The 23677-nt window shown below is 43.5% G+C and overlaps 1 protein-coding gene and 1 long non-coding RNA gene across 2 annotated transcripts in view; one reads left to right on the top strand and one right to left on the bottom strand.

Moving 5' to 3' along the window:
• si:ch211-266k8.4 (carabin) overlaps positions 1 to 23677 on the bottom strand; it is a 92515-nt gene that overhangs the window by 52148 nt on the left and 16690 nt on the right. Inside the window, exons 8-10 of the mRNA XM_056415753.1 lie at positions 19573 to 19687; positions 19140 to 19257; positions 12837 to 12943 (exon numbers count right to left, since the gene is read on the bottom strand). Coding sequence (XP_056271728.1) covers positions 12837 to 12943; positions 19140 to 19257; positions 19573 to 19687 — 340 coding nt within the window. The remainder of the gene's footprint in view (positions 1 to 12836; positions 12944 to 19139; positions 19258 to 19572; positions 19688 to 23677) is intronic.
• LOC130194696 (uncharacterized) lies at positions 13593 to 15125 on the top strand. The gene is made up of 2 exons (XR_008831940.1): positions 13593 to 13882; positions 14450 to 15125. It is a non-coding gene; the product is annotated as an uncharacterized LOC130194696 (long non-coding RNA).

Raw genomic sequence — 23677 nt, 5'->3', positions numbered from 1 at the left:
TCCCGTTTTCCGGCAGGTTAACCCCGCCTCCCCTCTACTCTGCCAATCACAGGCACGCCCCCTCGACCAGCATGTACGGTGCCACACTGTGATTGACAGCCACTTCACAGGGTCGCTACAATAAACACCAATCGAATCAATCAATGAGCATTAAACCACATCATGGACGACAGTGCGGATAGAATGAGCTTTCTCTCCTGGAAGTATGGACATTACTTTTCGCTCGTCGAAATTAAAGACAAAAATGTAGTGGTGAGTTGTAAATTATGTGCAGGTTCAAAGACCCTATCCACATCTAAGAGACAGTTATTTTGTATAAAGTTAAGTATTAAAAGGGACTTTTGTACTACTGCTTGATTTGAAGGCCTGTTGCCCTGTTGATTGCAATAAATAGGTCTACAAAATATGTTTATTGTGTTTGATTGTTCAGTACTGTTCATTACATTAAAAAAGCAGACATAAAAGTAACTTAAAAGTTACTTTCCCTAGTAACTAATTACTTTTGATATACAGTAACTAGTAAAGTAATTAAATTACTTTAAAAAGAAGTAACTAGTAACTGTAAATAATTACTAATTTTCAGTAACTTTCCCAACACTGGTCAAGACACACACAGTATAGGCCAGTTCACACTAGCAACATTGGCCCATTTTTGTGGGTCGTAAAAAATTGGCTGCCGACAGTTTGGCAACACACCATTTTTCTTGGCCGTGTTCTGCTGCGTTCACCCTGAAGCTTTGCGAAGTCAATGCGCAGACATGAATAGAATGAATAGAGAGAAGCGAAAAATTAGACCAATACAGTCAGCGTTGAGACGCTCCGGCCGTCATCACTGACGTCGTGCCGTGATTGAGTCCAACTGGCTGCTGCTCCACTAGTAGCGCTGGAAGCGGAAGTCATTCAGACGAGTCAGTCAAATTCACGAGCTGTGTGAGCCTATGGGTTGTGTGTGTGTCTGACACACACACACACACACACACACACACACACACACACACACACACACACACACACACACACACACACACACACACACACACACACACACACACACACACACACACACACACACACACACACACACACACACACACACACACACACACACGTGAGAGGCCAAGAGATGACGGAAAGCTGTGAATGAAACATAACTTTAAAAAAAAAGCTCTGGGAATGGTGCCAAAAACACACACAAAGTTAACTGCGCCATAGAAAGTGTTTAGATATTTAAAAGACTGAAAACAACAATTAAACACTCATTCTACCACCTACTGCTCAGCATAAATTAGATTCCCTTGAAAAAAAAGAAAAGAAGTATTTTTTTTAAACGGCATTTGCTCACGATCTTTTTGCTTAGCTTTAAAAAAAGAAAGAAAATAAAAAAATATATATATATATATAGCGGGGCCTCAACCTGTTGGGTTCAGCTCAAAGGCACTTTAAGGCAACCGGCGTCTACAATAACTAATCCAGCCTCATGAGCATCAGACCGCATACCCACTCAATCATCGCTCATTATCACGTCAAAAGAATCCCAAAAACAATTTGGTCCAAACCACACGCGAACATCCACGTCCTCAGGCAGAGTAAGCGCACCAGAACAGAAGTACGGTCAAATGCTTCACGCCCACGCTCGTCTTCGTCACGACAGTCCGGGTTCACTGGAATACTTCAGTACCCGAGGGGATCAACATGTCGTCTAAAAGACTGCCTGTCTTCATTAATCAGACAGCAGCTAAATTACTACTGCTGTTGGCTTTTTCTCTTTTTCTGTGTGTGATGCTGGTTTGCATGAGTGTGTGTAAACCGACAGACAGGAAGGCTTGTGTGTCGTAATGCTTGGTTGGAAACACACATGTATGTGGGGAGGAGGAGAGAGAGGACCGAGTTTGGTTTGAGTTTGAGGAATGACAATTTAAGTCAGACACGTATCGGGATTGTCGTCGGTGCCGAATGTTTCGCTATGATCACTTTCATAATCAAATAAAATGTGGAAAGAAATATTAGGAAAAGAGCCTTTTTGTTTGAAAGCAGATGATTTTCAAATACAGATGGAGGCGCAGCCAACGACCACAGCCCGCCTGCCCTCTCAAACATCTCCACCCTGGGTGGATCAGAAGTACTTGGCGAAACAGAGGCAATGAGTTGCAAAAAAGAAGCTAAAAATCTAAAAACTCCTGAGATGGTGTTCTGAGTTTATGTTTTATATATTGTGCGTATTATGATTCTGTAATTTGTGTATGGCATTTGTGTTGCATATATTTAGTAACGATTCGCCTCCCGCTTCTGCCTTTTGGTTCTGGTTATCATTGCAAAGGAGAGGATGGGGACACTGGGAGGAAAGGGGGAAAGAGGCAGAAAGGAAGGCAGTGGGCGTGTTCGCCTCCCAATCCCCACTGACCTGTGAGTTTTGACCCTCAACCACACCCGGTCATTCAGAGCTTGCCCCTTTATACACATCAAGGCCGAGGTCATAGTTCATTCCCAGAGGGACTCCAGATGCCACTGAGCAAAAAGTAAAGGCCTTTTGCACACCGGGGGGAAATGTGAGATACTCGCCTGCGAATATCTTTCATTTAAACCGTTCATACCGGCAGTTGGAACTAGGGATGAGAATTGATAAGATTTTAACGATTCCGATGCCTTGTCGATTCGATTCCTTATCGATTCTTTTATCGATTCTTATTGGGCAAGGGGTGAAAAAAAGAGCACAAACGGGTTTATCTACATTAATTTTCTTTTATATAATTTTCTATAATGCTGCACACACCATATACAGTATGTATACATACACATTTAATTTTTTTTAAATAACCTAAAACATTTATACATATTCCTCTTGAACTTAAAATAAAACTTGCATAACTTAAATAAAATGTATTCTGTTTAATTTAAACATGTTCCTAGAAATTACAGTGCTCCTTCCTTTTTTTAAAAGGGTATATGAACTGAGCTGCCAAAAATGAAACTAGCAGTGGCAAATACCAAGTGTGCAACCATCAATTGTATGGATCATCAACAATTCTTGTGCAGAAAAATAAGCATGTCTGCTTTCTCCGGGAGGATACGCGATCTCTCAGGACTTATTGTGTCTCCAGCCGTGGAGAACACTCTCTCAGATGGGCTGGAGGATGCCTGAACACAAAGATATGAGGAGGTGTACAAGACGTGCTGTAGCCTGTGACCCAGACAGACTACCAGCCTCTGAACCGGTCTGACTGTGAACCTCATCAGCTAAATTGGATGGCAATGGAGATTATTTATATAGTGAAAGCTGGTTTACACAATGAAACAAATGGCACTAACAAAATCTCTGAATTTGCTGAGCTGACATAAAGCCACATTAAGAGGGGAGGCAAACACGACCTCTGCCTCAATGTAGGGGGCTGAAAATGGATGATTCTATTGCTAAGCTAGCGTAGCTATATGCTACTGTAACGTCTCGGACGTTATGGCACTGATGACACGGAGACGGGACGACGTTATTACTCCTCCTTTATTGGGCATCCACCAACACAGACAGCGTGCTCCTCTCAGCTCAGCAGCTCGAACGTCAACAACGGTTCCCGTCAACCACCCTTAACTCCCCTTTTCCGACAGGTTAACCCCGCCTCCCCTCTACTCCGCCAATCACAGGCCCGCCCCCTCGACCAGCATGCACGGTGCCACACTGTGATTGACAGCCACTTCACAGGGTCGCTACACTACGTTTAATAATGGATTAAAAATCGATATGCTCAGTTTAATAATGGGTGAACACGATAACGCGAACGTTTGCTGATAACACACGCCCTCCGATAATTAACAGTTACGATCAAACATTTCTCAAAACTGGACTTTCAATCCAAACTTGAAGTGATCAATAATGGGAGACTAATGCCGGAGCTCAAATGTATGCTTTAAACGAAGGGACAGAAGATAACTTGATCGACTACACACAATAAAGGCAAATTGCTTCACACAGTGAGTGGTTGTGATCACTTTGGAGGAGTTTACCTTGGACAGAAAGAGATGAAGCTGAGCTGCTGCTGCATCGAACACATGACATTCCTGTCATTTAATTCCATGCTGTGTTCAAATGCTTATTCATATTTGTTGTATTTCCTCCCTTCGACGAAATAGACTTTTTACACACGTAACAAGTGGCGTAGTTGTCATTTTGTCGTGTGAAATAGAGCCAAACTTTAGAACGCTTCTGCCTAGTTGCCATGTTTGCTGCAGTCTGAAGAAGAAAGTAAAAAAGTTCGCGCATGCGCAACGCCACAGAGGACCGTTAGCAGAACCGTTAAAGAATTTGGCTGACGATCCCAAACAATCGGTTCACTGGGAACCGGTTCTAAAACAGAACCGGTTCTCGATGCCCATCCCTAGTTGGAACACTTTTTAAAATAAAAGATTCAGACTGATTTTAGGAACACTGGTCGTGTCTGGCAGTCTGTCAGAGGTCAATTGTTGTATTTAGCTATTTTACTGAGCTTCCCCCTAGCATAATGCTCGGCCTGAATTCGAGTTCCCTCCGGTAAACGATTACGCAGTGTTCAGTTTATGTCTGGGGCTTTTATTGTGCAAGGTATGGTAAGTTTGCCGTCTTGGTTCGGAGTACTGATCCTCTGTGTTGATGAACACTGCATATTGAAAACGTTTGTTCCGCACAACGGGATTGGTTGATGGCTTCATGTGCAGTACAAAAGCAACCATGTTACTGAAAAATAAATAAATTAATAGTCGCACAATATTGGTGTTTTGTGTGACATTCGAATTATAGCCACGGAAATATGACTCCCCCTTAACGCACAACATAATCCAGGACAGGCTGGAGGCTCGTCACAGATGTAATACTCTAAACACTAAGAGTAAATGACAAAAGGAGGGAGAGACGGGTTGAGGGATGAATAAAGGAAGAGAAATAGAGAGTGGGAGGACAGGGACGGAACTAAAAAATAAAAAAAAGACTAAAAAAAGAAGCCATATCTCTACTTTCAAACCTGTAATTACAGCTGCCAAACTAGAATGACGAGTGACGTAAGCAGAGCGCGGGGCCTCTAATTTAAACTCCACATGGTTACGTATTCACCCGTGTCATGTTACGGCTAAACACGGACAAATGAAGAGAAGCTCCCGTCATCATCAGGACCCCGACTCGTCTTCGTGTTTTCGATTGTTCGAGCATTCTTTCTAGTTGATCGTCCTCTTTTCCTCAAACACGCTTTTTTTAAAAACCAGAAGTGAAGCCAATTAAGAGAATCTATGGATTATGAAATCAGCACCTCCCCCATTTCTACTTGAGAACACAAATTTAGCTGCTTTATTTACAATAACATGCATGAACACAACACAGTGCAACGTTACGCTCTCTCACACAGGAGGAACGTGTTCCGGGCTCGCTGCGATTCAAACGCTCATTTTCAGTTTTTTCTCCCTCCAACCAGATTCATTCCTCTCTTCTTAGCCGCTCTCATCTCCTCTGCTACCTGTGGTTCCTAATCCCACTATCTAACACATTTATTCAGGAGTAACTCATTCGTCCCGCCGCTAATTTGATCTAATTAACGAGCGTATGCAAAACGAGCCCAAATCCCTGACCGTCTGTCGTGTGCTAATTGAATGAGGTTGTGATGAGGACGTGGAAACCGCTGTTCTCTTGCTCCCGCTGAAGGAATTTGGCCGTTTGTTCCTCCTTGACAACTCCTGATTCACACAGACATATATGCGTAAAGCCAAGGAAAAATGGTTGCGCTGAAACCCCTTTGCCATTTTTTAAATTTTCGCAGCGTTAATGGGCCTTATCTATTGAATCATGACACCACATTAAAGTTTAAATTTCCAACAGATCAGTAGTTTCGTCCCATATAGGAACATTTTGAAAAAAATATTTAGTTTCGTAGTATAACTCATACCTGCAAACTCATGAGGGGTGTAAAAGGTGACATGGGGGGGGGGGGGGGGGGGGGTTGACCACATTCACGTTGTTTGATGAAGCCTCAAAGCTTTTTGAAATACAACTATGGTAGTTTTATTGTTCTGACCACAAATCTAAATAATGATAAACAGTTTAAGAACAAAAGGTCCGCCGCTCTGACTAAGCCCTATAATAATAGAAATAACAAATATCATACCTGCAAACTCATGAGGGGTGAAAAAGGTGACAACGGGGGGGGGGGGGGGGGGGTGCAGGTGACTTTTTATTTATTTTTGTCACCACACCACATCCACGTTGTTTGAAGCCTCAAAGCTTTTGGAACCACAACTACAGTCATTTTATTGTTCTGACCACAAATCTAAACAATGATAATAAACAGTTTAAGAACAAAAGGTCCTCCGCTCTGACTCAGCCCTATAATGTTAGTAATAACTAGGGCTGTGAAACGATTAACATTTTTAATCGGGTTAATGACAGGTTTTTGTGGATTAATCATGATTAATCACATATTACCGATATTCTCGGTATATTTTGTGAGAACATAGAGATTTATGACAAAAGAAGGATATATACATTTATACATTCTTCTATACAATGGTGCTGCAACTCAGCAGTTATTTAGCAGTTTTCTTCCATATGGAACATTAATACATCTTCATCCTAAACAGAATGTTTAACCCTCCTGTTACCTTTCGGGTCAAGTTGACCCCATTCAATGTTTAATGTCGGTGTTCTTTGGGGTCAATTTGACCCCAGGCTGTTTTTCACTGTCAAACATATAAGAAATATCAACTTTTTTATTTATTTAAAGGGCTATTTAGGTAGTCAACAAACAAACATAAAGTACCTCACACTTAAACTTGGGAAGCAATATTAATTCTAATAATGTTCTGGAGGTTTTAATTGCTGGGGTCAAATTGACCCCGAGGGTAAAATATGTTAGTAAATGTAAAGGTAACAGGAGGGTTAAACAGAACATTTTTCTCTTGTTTGTCAACCATTAACTCCACCATGATACAATCTAAAGGCCTCTAGTCTTCCTCTAGCAGCTGCTGAGGCAAACTGACTGTGGGTTTTCTTCATGAACTGGACCGTGATGAAAGGGACGGCGGGGACACCGCTGCAAAGCTGAAACCTCACCGGCCCGGACAGGTGGACAGATTGACAAGTGACTTTTTTTTTGCTCGGTCCTGATGCGCGCACGGAGCTCTGTGGTGCGCGAGACGGAGATCGATAAGTGTTAACGCAACGCGAAGAGACAGAAATGACATGCTGCTGTGGAGATACGATCAACAACAGACGTTTAGTTTAATAAAAGAACAAAGACGTGCGATAGAGAACATGTCAGGGGGCGGGCCAATCTTTTTAATGTCATGCGATCTACTAACACTACGCCGCGATCGACTGGCAGGTCGCGATCGACGTGTTGAGACCCCTGATCGACAGGAAGTAAAAGTCGTAACAAGGTTTCCGTAGGTGAACCTGCGGAAGGATCATTACCGATGAACAGACCGTCTGCATGAGAGCGGACAGAGTTCAGATTGAAGTGGTGTATTGGAAGCTCATTTTGCAAGTGACTTTTTTTTTCGTCCCGACGACCAACAACAGACGGATTGGAAGCTCATTCTGCGCATGCGTTAAATGCGTTAAAAATAAATAACTAGTTAAACCTGAAATTGAATTAACTGAGTTAACGCGTTATTTTTCACAGCACTAGTAATAACAAATATACATTGTCATTATATATAATATGGTTAAAGTCATTCATGAACCAACTTCCTTTTTTTTCTTTCTGAACAGTCCTCATGGACTTTTCCCTGAATCTGTTCTGTCTCTACCTGTTTGTCACGATACTCATATTATAACTTCTATTACATACCTGCCATAAATATCATGATACCCGATACCAGAATTCAATACAACACCATAAAAACAATATGGTACCATAAATACGAGACTGGTATATTTATCTATACTAGTAATAAATAAAACAAAAAAGCAGGCTCCACCCCATCACAAAAAACAGACTCCTCCCCCATCACTAAAAACAAGCTCCGCCCCCATCACTAAAAACAGGCTCCGCCCCCGTAACGGAAAACGGGCCACTTCACTCACTGTGAGAGCGCTGCGCAGCGCAGTGCGTGCAGACAGCATTTAACGGCAATATCGAGGCCACTGTGCGGTGGATAGCGCGTAAACAAGCTTAACTCATGACCCCTTTATGTCCCCGAGGAGATGGAGAAAGGCTAGTGAGGAGGTGGATTTCACCATCAGAGACCTATACGCCACGAGCACTGTGACCCTCCGGTTCTGCAGGAAGTCTGGTCAAGTAATTCCACCTTGTGCAGCGTGAGACAGAGACCCCCTTATATGCGATAAAGAGATCCGTTAAAGGCTCCCTAGTGCTTCATTACAGAGCAGATTATGCAAGTAAAGGCCCCACTAACAAGAGAAGTGTCTAATGGGGGGCTGTAGGTTAGCCTAGGGCTGATGAAGCAGGTGGCATTCCAATTCAACCATAAAAAGAGCTAGGGGTGGGGGATTAGGACAACACTTTATAAAGAGCAAAGCTTACTAGAAAGCAGGTCAAACTGTGGGGTCACAGGTAGGCTAAGTGCCCACAGCTAAGAAGCCTTATCCAGGTTAGAGAGGTGACATTCTTGCGGGACTAATGGATGAAGCCCAGAACCAACAATGACCTCAGACCACAAGACCACAATAAAGATGACCCAGATATTTCCTACCAGTTCACGGGTCACATCATTTATCACAGATTTAAAAACAATTGTAGCACAGCAAATGTCTGCATACTACTACAATTATTGGATAAACAAGCCGTTACGCAAACACAGGTCCATGTTACGTGACGCGAGTCACATCAAGGTGACTTTCACGGTGAGCTCTATTTACACAAGTCAAGGTCGACCGAAACATTTGATAAGTCCGATGTCACATCGCAGAATGACGGAGTGCCTTCGTGAAGCATCAGTTCCACCTATGGATCTAACAAAGGGGTTCAAAGGGGTTTTTCCTGAGGGGCCGAGGTTCTGACCAGAACCATTTGCTTCTTCTCTGAACCCTTCAACTAAATAACCTTTTTCTGAAGAAAGGGAATTGAACCGTCTTTGTCCCAGAGAGGGGTTCTGGCTGAAATCATTACATCGTAAAAGGGCTCTCTATAGTACTTCCCATAGAGGGTTCTATGTATTACTCTCTATGTTGAGTTTGAAGGGAACCTATATGGTTCTAGTTAGCACCTTTAATCCTAAGCATGTACAATATAATGATGACGTGATTTATAGACTGTTGAGTTGCTCTGGTTCTAACTGAACATCTTGGACAGATTGTATTTTTATCTCTCGCTTCAGTCTTGCACTTTACTTTAATGTTGAGGATAATAATAATAACCTTCAATTTTATATAGCGCTTCTCTAAATACCCGCTTACAGAGTCCAGAGTCCAGTAGTCATACACACACAGTCATACCGGTGGTGGTAAGCTACATCAGTAGCCACAGCTGCCCTGGGGCAGACTGACGGAAGCGAGGCAGCCAATCAGCGCCTACGGTCCCTCCGACCACCACCAACATTCATTCACATCCATACGAACCGGGGTGAGGCTGCGGTGCATGTCTTTATGATGGTGGGGGAAACCGGAGTAAACCCACGCAGGCACGAGGAGAACATGCAAACTCCACACAGAAAGGACCTGGAACGACCGGGACGACCGGGATTCGTCTGTTAGGAGCCTGGCGAGGGCCATGAGCTGTATAACCTCAGCGGAACACCCTGTGTTTGTCTGCGATGGTGACCCCTTTGCTTCAACCCTTAGGGAGCCAACAGTAGTGTTACACCTTTTGGAGGTCGTAAAGTCCACTTCATGACCCTTGGAACTCCCTTCTTCATCACACTTGTAATCTGCTTGTGTGTGTGTGTGGCCGCTCCAGCTGTGACCCTTGGCCGATTCCTTTTCACTTGACCGTTGCTTGTTCCAACATGAACCATCAACTCCATTTTCACACAAATAGTTTCCCTTTATCCATGTTGCGCAACAAATGTACATTTCGAAAATGCCTACCTCTGTTGTTATTCATCTGAAAGTCAATGAGTAATTTTTCTGTGGCCGATCCGTTTATCAAAAGCCAAAGAAGCAGAGAGGTTTTTTTACAAAAAGTATTCAACAGATTTTTAAGGAACACAGCATGCACACACACTACAAGGTCAAAAATGGTGTGAATAGAATGGAAACAAATAGATATTTAGAGAATATAGCAAGAACACACACAGAACAGCGTGTGTCGAAGTCAAGTGGTGGGACTCGAGTGGGACGACCTAACGAACTACCTGCTGATGGACCAATGCGTCAATAAATCACACTGCACAAATCCTGCAAAGCCACGACAGTCAAAGCATGTTAAACCGTCATTAAGTTTCAATATATTATACCAGTTATGAAAGCAGCACTGGCAGCAGGAACCGGCTCAGGGGCACTGAATACAATGTGTGCTGAGTCACTGCACTGAGAACTCGAGCAGCAGGCGGACAGGAAGAAAATAGCGTCGGTATCAGGGGAGCCTGCTGAGGAGAAAGGGACACTGGCATCTGCCGCTACACCAGTAGAGTCACGGTGGGGGGAGGAGAGGGGAGGAGAGCATGCGAGGACGCCATGGAGGTAAGGAGAGGCCGAGTGTAAAGGACACGGGAGTGAGGAAGGACAAACAAGGAGGGAGAGAAAGGGGGAGATTCATCAGGAAGGTAACCTACAGAAGGACGTCCAACTGCTCTCGGAGCTTCTTGGAATGCTGACTCATTAGAACCTAGTCACTTCAACTTTGTCCTTTTAGCGCTGACTCAGCCTGCAGTTGGACGAGCCCCACGATGAAAACGCGCTTCAACAATATCATTCACTAGGCGAAGGAAGCGCATGCAACCTTTGTAGTCACCTTCATGTAAAAATAAATAAATAATTCAAAATGAAGATGAAATAATATATACATAGTCAGTCGTGTTCTCTACTACTAACACGTTCTTTTGTTTTGACTCTGGCTGCCCTCCGAAGGGAAAGAGCCAGCAAACAAGCTTTAGAAGGCGAGTTCAAAACCTACAGAACTGAGTTTAAGATCCCAAACGGTACGACAGGGCGATGTGATTTGTCTGTCGAGCATCTGGGAATTTGACAGACCCAATCACATGGTCTATTCCCTTGTCATCTGTGCTTGTATTAGGACTTTATGGGCAATGTCGTAAAACAATGAGTGAGACTGATTTCTCAAGTCAATGTGAAGCATTTATATTTCCTGTCAATGCGATGAAGTACCTGGATTGGTCGAACATCTCACTGGATTAGCCAATAAGACAGTGTATTTCATCTATTAGTCAATCCTCTAAGATATTTTTCCCAGCGGACATTTTCTGGGTATTTGTTTTCCAACAACAACAACAACGGCTCTGCTGTTCCATTTAAGGGAGCACAACATCAAAATATAGCATTTCTGATGACTGTCATTCTTACCCGGGACAGTTCTTTTTAAGTATCACAATCGATGCAGCAGAAGTACAGATATCAGCTTTTTCTTGTGTGTTTTTCTTACATTTTCAAAACCTGGTGCCACCATTACCCACAATGCAGCTTGACCGCAACATGTTTAGTGGGAAGATTTTGGGTGCGTTATGCTAGTATAACCTCTAGGTAAATTGCCTGTGATTACCTAGCGCTGTATTAATAAATGCATCATTACTATTTTTAACCCTACAGACGGAAATCACAAAATAGCCTCAACCTCTAGAGCAGCGACACCTCTGGAACCAGCCGCCTCGGAAACACAGACGCTGACTTCTCACGGCAAACAACGCTCCGATTGGCCGCTGACGACATGCGTTTGGTTTCAGCAGCAGAGGGGCTGCACCGTCGATGGGACACGTGGAACACACACGGTACAGGATTTGTAACGTAGTGACGGGGCTCGGTGACGGAGAGACTAGAGTGAGTGAAAGTGAGTGAGCGAGACAGAGAGAGAGAGAAATCACAGGATCTTGTCGGAGAGGCAGGCGGCAAATTAATCAGCTTGTTTCCCCACCGCTGCCTTGAGGGCTAGACAGTCTGACAGGCCAACAAATAAGGGTGACTCATCCTGACTCAAACACCCACACACACACCAGGTCGACGGATTACTCAGACTGTAAAACATGCTTTCGTGGCTTCCAATTGCCCTGAAAGGAAACCTTGCATTCTCCTCTCAGATCTTCTTCTCCTTTTGAAAATACTCTCTCCCTTGTTGCCTTCCCAGCTGCACTGACAAACAGCCCTGCAGCCACCAACCTGTGACTCATCCTCGCTGTTGTCTTTCTGAGGCTGTCGAATTGCATGCACGGACACAACTTAGCATGTGTGCACAATTGCAGCCATGCACACACACACACACACACGCACGTACACACTACATTCCAATCTTTTGTGAGGACGAGACTGCAGTGGTGAGGGGTTTCCAGATCTTGAGGAGCTGATACATGAACGACCTTCAAAACATAAAAAAATCTATCGTACACACACTCTCTCCCTTAAATGATTTGACACACACACACATAATATATAAATATAATAAAACAAGACAAACTCAACATAGTCTGAAAAGAATCAGAAAACTATTCCTCTTTTGTTACGACGGCTCTCTCAGGAACAAGACGGGGAGTCCACCAACCAGCATGCACGTTGACATCAGCGTAAAGAGAACAAAACAGTGTGTGTCTGCTGCGTGTAACAGGATCAGCGTGTGTGTCGAGGGTTAAGTGATGTGAGCCTGAATGAGGTGGCGCAGTTTGAGCAACTGTGCTCAGAGTGGTCCCTCGTGTCCCTTAGCTTCTGCTTGAGAACGCCTGCTTTGTGAGTGTGTGTGTGCGTGTGCGTGTGTGTGTGGTACCTGGTCCATGGTGACTCTCATCCAACACCAGACTGTTCATACATTTGAGCTCCCAGTCCTGCACCTCAGTGTTCCACAGGGCAGGGATTAAGACGGCGTACTGGGCTCTGCGGGAGGAAGTAAAATGAGATTTCACAACCCCCAAAAGAATGACATCATTTTGTAACCTCTTTTGACCTCGTGCTTCTGTTGATAAAATGAATGTGCGGACATTCAGGTGCACATAATGCAACATTCATGCGAGAGTGACGGAGGGAGAGGAGAAAGAGACGGAGGAGGTGATGAAGAAGTGACACGTAATGCAGACGGATCACACGGCTGAGTGATCCGTCCCAGTAGATATGAGGATGAGTGGTGGTGGACAGCAATAGATGGAGCGCTCGGGAGTGAGTGAACATCAAGGGATTGTGGGACAGAGGGATGAATGATGGTCGAGTTAACTTTTTAATTTTTTTAACCGATCCCGGCGAGCATTTCACAGAAGATAGTGGCAGTAAACCATTTACTAAGTAGATGCAGGCAACAGTTGGGCAACTCTAGATGTTGTCCCACTTCTCTCAGACACTGTATTTACAGTGTCTCACACATGAATCACACACTCATTACTCCATAAATAGGTGCTGAATTCGAAATTCAGAGCATATTTAGTGCCTCAACACAGGGACGGCTTGCAGAAGAAAAAAAAAGGTTACAACAGAGAAGGTTCAAACTGACCATTTCAAACTAAGTGTCTGGATCAGGTCGCAGAGGAAAAGACATGGGCTGTGTCTACTACCGCGCACTTAAGCACTTCGAGCACTGACTTTCAGTGTTCGAAGTGCGCCACTGAAAAATCCAGCAGAATTCAGTGCACTGAAAGTACCCGGATGGTGCACTGCAAACGGGCAAAAAATGTAGTGTAAAACGATGGACACTACTCGCACTAAGCGGCCGCCATCTTGGCTACGTACCGGAAGAGGAGGAGCCCTTTCGCCAGCTTTTCATTTTATTTCTAAAACAATGGCGGACAGCACAAGCGGTAGACCACGAAGCTACAGACCGTAAATGTAAGTATCAGCGGTTATTACACATTGTACTGGTATTACAATGTACTACTAACATGCCATTCTCAGATTAGTGAGCATACCTAGGTAGCATTAGATGCCATTGGATCTGCATGGCAGTTATGATAAACTAGCTGGCTAATCCACCACCCGGCCAGTCCGACGAAGGTGCACTTTTATCGGACACTTTTCGCTTGACGAGCGGGGGCAGGTCGGCTCCAGGCGCTTGCTCCAGCGGCAAGTCCGACGACAGATAGCTATGTCAGTCGTCGGACAGTGTTAAACAACGGCTGTTCTGTTAACCAATCGAAATAGCAATTTTAATAATGGATTAACAATGGATATGCTCAGTTTAATAACGGGTTAACATGACACCGCGAACGTTTGCACACACGCCGCCCGATAATTAATACCGTTACGATAGCTATCTAAGCTTGTCCTTCTAGAAATAATTGTAGCTTTCAATCATCGTGTGTTGTTTTTTTAATGTCGTGTATGTATTAATTTAAATGTAATCGTGGTCTGGGACAGAGCACTGAATGGCTATCCTATTTCTGTTTCCTGCCCCAGAGACGTTTCCTGGAGGTGCTGGCTGGTCCTCTGCTGCCCTCCCGACATCTGCATCTGGCTCCAATGACCTCTGGCACCTCACATCCACCTCCAGGGCCTTTAAGAAGATGGACCGCCATCGCGTCTTCAGTATCCCGAAGGACCTCTCCACAACACCCCTCGCCTTTGACAGGCAGCAGTTGTAGCTTGGAGGTGGTTGCGGACAGGCTGCCTGAAGGGGTCATGAGGCAGATGGGTTGGGACAGGCAGGGGGAGCCACCATCCCCAAGGATACAGTATCCTGGTGGAGGGGATGACTGCTCATAGAAGATGGGGCTGTTATTCAGGACCCTGGCATCATGCACTGAGCCCCGGGGCCTGTCGAAGGCCCTGGCCACCACCCGATAGGAGGTGGCGCTGGCAAGCCAAAAAATAAAAACTAGACAGGAGATCTCGGGGCCCCAACCGTGGTCAGTCAGTGCCCAGCACAGCCATGAGGGCGTTGAATGACTCCCGGTGAGCCTGAAGTCCACCCTCATGTCACTGTGGCCATCAAAATACAACGCCAGCAGTGGCATTGCAACATTGATACGGCAGCGCCGCCTGGGACTGGGTGGCTGCTGTAGAGTGTGTGGGGAGGGGAAGGGAAGATTATATTAATATGTAAGTCATTTTATCAATAAAATGTTGTCATTGAGGTTTTGTAGTCTTTATTGCGTTTTCTGATTTATATTAGAATTGATGCATGTTTGTAACAACAAATTAATATGCCTGTGTGTTCAATTGCTAATTGATTCCTGTATCAGGGTGAACTTCACTACAACAGAGATGTGTATAAAAGTACAGTCAGTCAAAGTAGGCCTATTACTGTGTGAATTCAAGCAGATGACTATCATTTCAGTGGATAATTCTTAAAACTAATTGGAATCTAGGGACAAACATGTACAGATTTGTCATGTTTTATTTCCATATGGTGGTTATGTGGATTGCAAAGAAGAAGGCTACTTCTGACAAAGATAATTGAGAATTTAGCATACCTAGCGAGGAGAATTTAATTGCAACTACTACATGAAGCTATGCTGTGAAGGTAAGGCAAAATCACACAATTAAATTTACATATACCATCTCGACTTCAGCCAGAAGGCGGAGGCTCCTGCCGCGATTGTGGAGGTATCGCAGTTTCCACATGGGGTGGAGAAAGGTAAACAAGGGACAACAAGAGGGCAAGAAGTGCTTCATTTGGTCACTTTAAGGGTTGGGGTATCGCAAGCAGATTTGCATACGTCACTTCCGCCAAGTGGTGAACGGTTAAGTGTTCCATTTGAGACAGCACTTCATCAGCGACGCAGTACACTGCAATGCAGTGCACTGAATTGCAGTGTACTGCATTGCAGTGTACTTCGTTAAGTGCGCGGTAGTAGACACAGCCATGGACTTTAAAAGAAGTGAAAAAAATCTAAAATATGCATCGTGCCAAAGTGTCAAAAGAAGAAAGACCGCAAGCAAGAGCGACGCGCTAAGTGTTCCTCGGTGGACATGCATTTGGATATGTTTGAAAGAGAAGGGAAAATAAAAATAAACTATAGCAGAGACTTGTCAGTGTGAAGTAAACAAATGATGTGCGGACCCCTCTAGCTGAACGAGGGTGTCAGTGTGTCAATGAGGACGAATGAAAGGAGGCATATAGGAGGAGAGGGGGCGCAGAAGAGTAAATGAGAAAACTGGGGATGGAGGAGGGACAGAGCCCACAGAGCCCGCAGAGACTTATGGGAATTGACTGATGCGAAAGAGGAGAAGGGAGGGGGTGAGGGGTATAGACAAAAGAGAAAGAGGTAGGACTGGTGGAGGGCACTGTGTGTATAGGGAGTGAGGAGGACGAGGGGAATGGAGGGGGGACACCGAGAGAGAGACAGGGCTGGGCAAAGGAGATATGGACACACTGACAGGAAGACAATGAAACATGGATGGGGAAAGAGAGGAAGTAGTTTGGCAGTGGATGTTATAAATGTAAAAAATAATAATAACGGATATACTTTACCATAATATTCATTATAACTTATGAGTATTTTTTAAGGTGTATCATCACAATTTTCAAACCATTAAACAACAATATCTGGCAACAATTGAGATCCTAGTGTAGATTTCTATTAATTTTAAAATGTATTATTAGCTAGGTGCAGAATTATGAGGAGTGGGTAAACAAAGTGATTGCAATTCATTCTAAGGGGGCCATGAATGTGTGCGACACATTTTAGTGGCAGTCCATCCGAAAGTTGTCAAGACAATATTGCTCAAAATCCATTCATCTTCTGGGCAGTGTGGGTTCCCGTAACCATCCAATGGTTGCAATATTATGAATATATTTCAGTCTGCGTCAATTTTTAGCTTATGGAATCCGATTCTGAAGTTTTGAGTTCAGCATTTTGCACATCACAATCGTGGAATTTTTGCACCCGGTTAAAGAGTGGCCATATTTGGAGTCATATCTCTGACTACAAGGTGGTGAAAAAGTGAGACACTGCTCTTTTACTGGTCACGCACGAGAGACAGATGAGCCCCTTCAACCATTAATCAGAATGGTTGATGACTTCTTCCATTTATACCATTCACAGAGTGTAAAAGAGCAGAGATACTTGAAGGGAAATTGAGAGAGGATGAAGAGATATCTATCTCCCTCTCTAGTATCTTCCCAGCGTAAGGGGATCCTGCCTCTGGGAGACGGTCGGACCACTTAGTGTTGATGCTCCCGGAAGGAGGCCAAACGGGCAGAAAGGACTCCTCACTGCGGCGCGGTGGCAGGCTGCCCACGGAGCGCCAGAACAGAAAGGGGCTGCCAGCGCCGCCCTGGGTGCATACACACAAACAGAGTAAGGGTCTCGCGCAGAGAGCATCGGTTACTGTGGTAACCAGCTTGTGCCGTTCACCGGTTACAAAAGCAGGCAATAAGATGTCGCAATTAAATCATTAAAAGAAAATATATCCGTCAGTTTAACAGCCATTTAGCTGTTCCGTGCAATAATACTCAAGATTTGCCCTTCATAATCCACTTTGCGAGTCATTGGTGCATACCAAGCACGCACATATGCCTGCCCCCCCCCCGACCCCCTCCGTCTGGCTCAAGATAAAGTGCTTTATCACTGCCTGTGACACAGCTACGTTTATGGAAACAACGTGGCGGCAGTCTCAATGTATCTACCGCACACATCTCCGTCCAAGGTACACACACTCCGGTCCAAACGGTGGTAACCTTTTCTACAATGTGATCCCAGAGGAGTGTGAATAGTTGTAGGGCACTTATCTATGAAAACAAATATGATAAACTGGATAACTGTGCACCGGTCCGTCACACACACTGGCTGTATACACAAACCCAGTGACCCCTGCCGAGTTGCCATAACTACAGCTCCATGTCAACAAAACACGTCCGCCGGCATGTGGCGTTTTTTTTTGTATTCAACGTGGCAAGGGACGGACAGAGGGGTCCCGCTGAAAGCAGCGTGGGCTGCCATTGAGGAAACTAATTGAGCATAAAGGATGTTTAATCCAAAACATGTCACAAAGACAACCACAGCAACTTTTTCCCAGAATGCTTTGTGTCAAAATATGTCCAGTCCTGACGAGCGGATTGATATTCATGAGCTGCCCGGGGTTCTCCCAGCTCTGAGAACTTTGCTGCACATTGTTATGAGGGACATATTCATGAGCCTGGTCTGGGACATTTTGATATGACAACACATCAGGGGCTTGACGGTCCTATATGGGAATTATAGGCCTCTTGGTAAATAAATCAAATCCACAGAGATTTGAACAAGTGGATGCAAATTGTATCCCCTAACTTTCTTAATGTCATCTATAGTGTTTTTTTTGCATAAAAACACTCAATTAAAAAAGGATAATGACTTCAATTATTGTCTTTTTTTGAGTAATTGCTGTGATTAAAAATAAAAAAGGGCATTAGTAGTTTTAATTATGTATTATAAGCTGCTTAAAGCTATCGCTAGGAAGTTAGAGGTCATAATTCCCTCTTTAATATCTAATGTATAATACTGTGAAAACATCTTCCTGAAACAACTGGATTTATTGCAGTTTCTCAGCAAAAACTACATTTTACAAGATCACATATGAACACATTGTGACAATGTTGTCATTTCACTGTCAATGCCCATTTGTACCATTTGGAGCTTGTACACGCCTCAATGTAACCGAGTGGAACCTCCGTACTTTAGCGCTTAGCTTCTCTGGAAGCAGCACTGGGAGTATTGTGAGCAGCATGCAGAGGAAAACTTTAAAATATAAAAGCTTCACATGTCTGATTTAGTTAATTGTTCCAAATGTTGCTCACTTATACAAGTAGGAAAAAGCTAGTCAACAGCTGGCAGTAACGATTTGTTGTTTACAACGTAGCATTTTCATGCATTGGCCACTTGAGTATTAATGCTGATCTCCACCTAAAATATATTTTGTACCATCTTGTTTTAATGAATTTCTACCCCTAATAAAGATGACATTTATTTTTTAGGGTAATGACAAGCCCTCCATATATCTTATAATCATATGTATTTTCATATAGATTATTTGTAAACAGAAAACGAACACTATATCTGCAGAGCAGATTAAGCGTCTTTGAGTACTATGAAAAGCGCTATAGAAATTGTATGCATTATTATTATACGGTGTTTATCAACAAAGCCGTTCCGTGAACTTTACTCACACGTCCACAGGCACTCTCAGCAGCAGGGACAGCAGCGCTCCCTCGTCGCTCAGCTCCATCAGTCGAGGCTCCAGGAGCTCCACGATGGTCAGCGCCGTACGGAACACAGCAGAAAGGCCTGGGGAGAAGAGGAGACCGCAGTTGCTGGACATCAACAATGCTTCATTTAATATAAAGATGTAAAAGATATAAAGAGGATGGAAATCAATTAATGATGTGAGCAATTGAACCATGAACAGTGCTAATCTTTTTCCTCAATTATGCTCAAATAATTAAAAAAATACAGTAACTATTGGCTTGGTCCTTAAATACTATGTATTTAAACTATTTTATTCCCCTCTTCCCCACTAAATGAATGCGAGCAAATGACAACTCTACAATTTGCTTGTACGCGTCCGTCCGAGTGTGTGTGTGTGTGTGTGTGTGAGAATACCGTGCAGAATGATGAGATCCCAGACAGCCAGGACAGAGTCCCAGCAGGGCAGGGAAGTGAAGAGAGTGAGGAACCATGGCATCACAAAGTGGACTGACAGGACACCCACTGACTCCTGCGGCGGAGGGGGGGGGGGGGGTGATTTGGCATAACCAAAACATGTATCCATGTTTCACTGCCAATTTCTGTCAAACATTCATCCGAGACGTATGCAATCGAGTTTGTGTGGAAACGTGCTAAATTAAAAATGTAGAGTTGCAAACAACCCGAGCAGAGAATGAAGTCACTGGGCCCACCCGATAACACTTTTCTTTGTTCTACAAGCACTGTTGTCGTTGTTTGCACTGTTAACACCATACACTGCTGGTCACCTGCTCAGCAGTGCCATGTTAAAAGCCGTGTGGCGGCAACTAAACAACCATCGATATGTTACATTTCAAATGTAGCACCATAACTCAATCTCTGAAATGTGGTTTCCAGACAAACCCGGGTGCGTTAACTGCTCGTAATATTGCCGCATGTCTACGAGAGAAGAAAACATTCAGGGTCCTTCGCATAGAAAATGCACTGGGTCCCCGTTTGCTGAGGTCCGGTGGGTAGAACCCGAGCCCAGAAACCTGTTTGTGGCTTGCTTGCCTTAACTGAAGGGCTCCATTACAAAAGGAAACGCTGACCACTGATCTGTAATAGGCTTTTTCTAGAAGGGCGGTCAACTATTGTGCCTACAATAAGCCTCTGTGTTGTGTGTGAGTGTGTAGTTGTGTGTAGGCTCCTAAAGCAACACTTTCCTCCCAGACCTGCTGAGTCGACGTGAAGTACAAACGTCTCTTCAAAGACACAAATGGAAGCGGTGATTGATCGGAGTGTGCCAACACACTTAGATTGAAGATTCTCAACAGTCCAGCTGCGACATGGCCAGGAAAAAGTAAAAGGACGAAGGGCATAAACACGGCGACATGCAGATGTTGTTTACTGTGGTAAAGCATGTTAGCATGTTAGCATTCGGTCGTCAGCATTAGACAAAATGGACAGCGGAGTCTGATGGTTGCGTTTTTAGATTTTCAGGCATTTATCAAACTTTTGGACAAAGTGAAAAGATTATTAAAGTTATTGAACTTCATCCTGTGGTGGACATGAATATTGTTACCAAATTATAATGGCAATGTAGGGCTGCAACTAACGATTATTTTGATAATCGATTAATCGGTTGATTATTTTATCGATTAATCGGATAATAAAAACAAAAAAACTTTAATTTTCAACCCTTTATTCAAAACAGGGTCCGTACGGTCATGGAAAAGTCATGGCGTTTTTAAATGGCTATTAGCAGGCCTAGAAAAGTAATTGAAAAAAATAAAATCCCAAAATATTTGGAAAAGTAATGCAAATTTGTTTTATTCAAATTTTAATTTACACGGTATATATACGGTATGCTTTGGAATTCTCATTGTTAGTTTAAATACTACAACTTCTCACTTTGTCACGTATTGACGTTCCGATTTTTATTTTTTTTCCACCTGGCCCGCTGCCGTTGAGATTGCAGTGAGATGCGAAAAAAATGTGAAGTGGTGCTCTTCGCAATAAAACATCTTTGATGGGACGTGTCGCGTCTCGGCCAATCAGCGTTCAGATGTCCACAGCGTTTGGGAAGTTAGGTTAGCTTGAATGTTAGTCCGCTACATCTGCTGCTGTCACGCTGCACGGTGTAGCGATACTAACAAAGTACCCGTACGTTAAAAACGATGTGATTTAGCATAGTTTTAGTATCGACACTTCATTAAAAGAGCGATCAGAGCGCACGCGCTGCTCCGCTCCGTTAAATGCAGCACAGCGAGTGGCGTCGTGGCTTATCTCCGTTGCCTATCTCCGTGGAAAAATATTTTCCGCTCTCCGCCACGGAATAAATAACCACGTTTTCTACGTTATACTCTTGTGGAAATGCCACACACGTCGTGACATGTAGCGCCCTGGTGTCTGGGTTCATAACGTCACCCGGAGGCGCACTTAGCGCCGTGAATGTCTCCGACTACGTGAATGACTTCCGCATCCAGCGCCACGTGAGCAGCAGCAGCCAATTAGATTCATCAACAGAGGAGCAGCTCAGCGCTGATTGGCTCTCACAACGCAGCATTCTGTCCTCTCCCTCCGCTCTGGTTTCTCCTGCGCCGCTCTGCGCTCAACTCAACTTTGTTTATACTCTGTGGCTTATTGAGCGCCGTAATAATCGCGCGACACAACGAATCGATAATGAAATTCGTTGCCAACTATTTTAATAATCGATTTTATCGATTCGTTGTTGCAGCCCTATGGCAATGCGTCCAGTAGTTTAAAAGGGTATTAAAAACTACAAATGGGAACAAAGCTCCGATGCGATTCATCCAATAGCTGTTGAGATATTTAAATGGTGCATCGACCAAATTTTCTGACGGCCCTTGAACACATCATGAAGGACGAACGTATTCTTTAGGGAAGTAAATAAATAAAAACTACACTCCTCAGAGCAACTAGGAATACACTAATGAGCAGGCTGCTGAGCTCAGAGTAGAAGTTGTAACAGTGTCAATAGCTCAGGCAGCACGTGGAGCTTCAACACATTTTCATTGGCAACACTTGGAAGAATGTTGAATTTCTATCGATTCCATTGTTTTCCAATTTTTGTTTAATACATCAAATGAATCCTGGGTTTTTTTCTTTTTCATGATTCATGGCATTACAAGTGTGTAATATCAGGGCCACAGAGAAAGACTGTGGCAGGAGCCAGAAACACCCCGACACTTGCTTGGGGTTCAGAGGGTTCACCTGCTCTGCTTCCTAATATCATTTGGGAGACTTTGTTCAAAACTAAAAATAAGCTTTTAAGATATTGCCAACACATAAACTTCTGAGTGCCAATTGGCTTTGATTAGGCTTTAGTGAGAAGATGAGAAACGAGAATACTTTTGCTCAGTTTCTTGTGAAAACCCATTTTGATTTTCAATAGCTTATCGCACAATCACAATTGCACAATGACAGTGGAACTCTAATTATGGGGTCAAGTAATAAGGCAGGTCTAACCACAGGTCAAAAATTAAATACCAGAATAAGCCTCTCAAAGTTCTCATACCTCTTGTGACGTATATAGGACACACACACTGTCCTCTTAAAGAGCAGCTGGATTACCACTGAATGACTGGGTTCATGTTTGTGACGCACTCAAACACAGAAAATCAAATGTCCGGTGTGTAAACGCACCAGTATCTAAGAGTACAGTTCAATGACCTCTTAAAAAAAAGAAATGAACAACCTACATAATGTACCCCAAGGAGATGTCCAGATATATGAAGTCACGGAAGTACAAACATAACTTTCATGCTTAGGATGACCCTATAAAGTTATTAGTGCCACGGCTGCAGATCATCTAACATTTAGGAGCTCCTGATCCGATGCTTCCATTTGCCTCAATACCACAGCGCACACTTGAATAGCTCTACATTACATTACAAAATCATCCAATCTGTTGGTTACGGTTGTTGTTTTTCTTTGCTCATTATAGCCCATACCGAAAATAAATGCTTTGATCAGCATTAGGGCTGCAACTAACGATTATTTTGATAATCGATTAATCGGTTGATTATTTTATCTTTTAATCGATTAATCGGATAAAAAAACAAAACAAAACAAAATGTCAACCCTTTATTCAAAACAGGGTCCGTACGGTCATGGAAAACCTGGAAAAGTCATGGAATTTTTTAAATGGCTATTAGGCCTAGAAAAGTAATTGAAAAAACTAAAATCCCAAAATATTTGGAAAAGTAATGCAAATTTGTTTTATTCAAATTTTAATTTACACGGTATATATACGGTATGCTTTGGAATTCTCATTGTTATTTTAAATACTACATCTTCTCACTTTGTCACGTATAGACAGAGTTTTCACAAAATGTTTAATCATGGAAATTTGGTTTAAAGTCATGGAAAGGCCCTGGAGACCCACTGGTCACCATGGTGATGAACCTGTTCACTGGTCACCATGGTGATGAACCCGTCACAAACAGACTGACAGCTTTCCTCTCCTGAGCAGTGGTCCCCACATTTGGACCGGCCCCCTGAACAATATCAGAGACGC

Source organism: Pseudoliparis swirei, chromosome 6, assembly GCF_029220125.1.
Source record: "Pseudoliparis swirei isolate HS2019 ecotype Mariana Trench chromosome 6, NWPU_hadal_v1, whole genome shotgun sequence".
NCBI classification, from domain to species: domain Eukaryota; kingdom Metazoa; phylum Chordata; class Actinopteri; order Perciformes; family Liparidae; genus Pseudoliparis; species Pseudoliparis swirei.
This window is presented reverse-complemented; position numbering and strand designations above follow the sequence as displayed.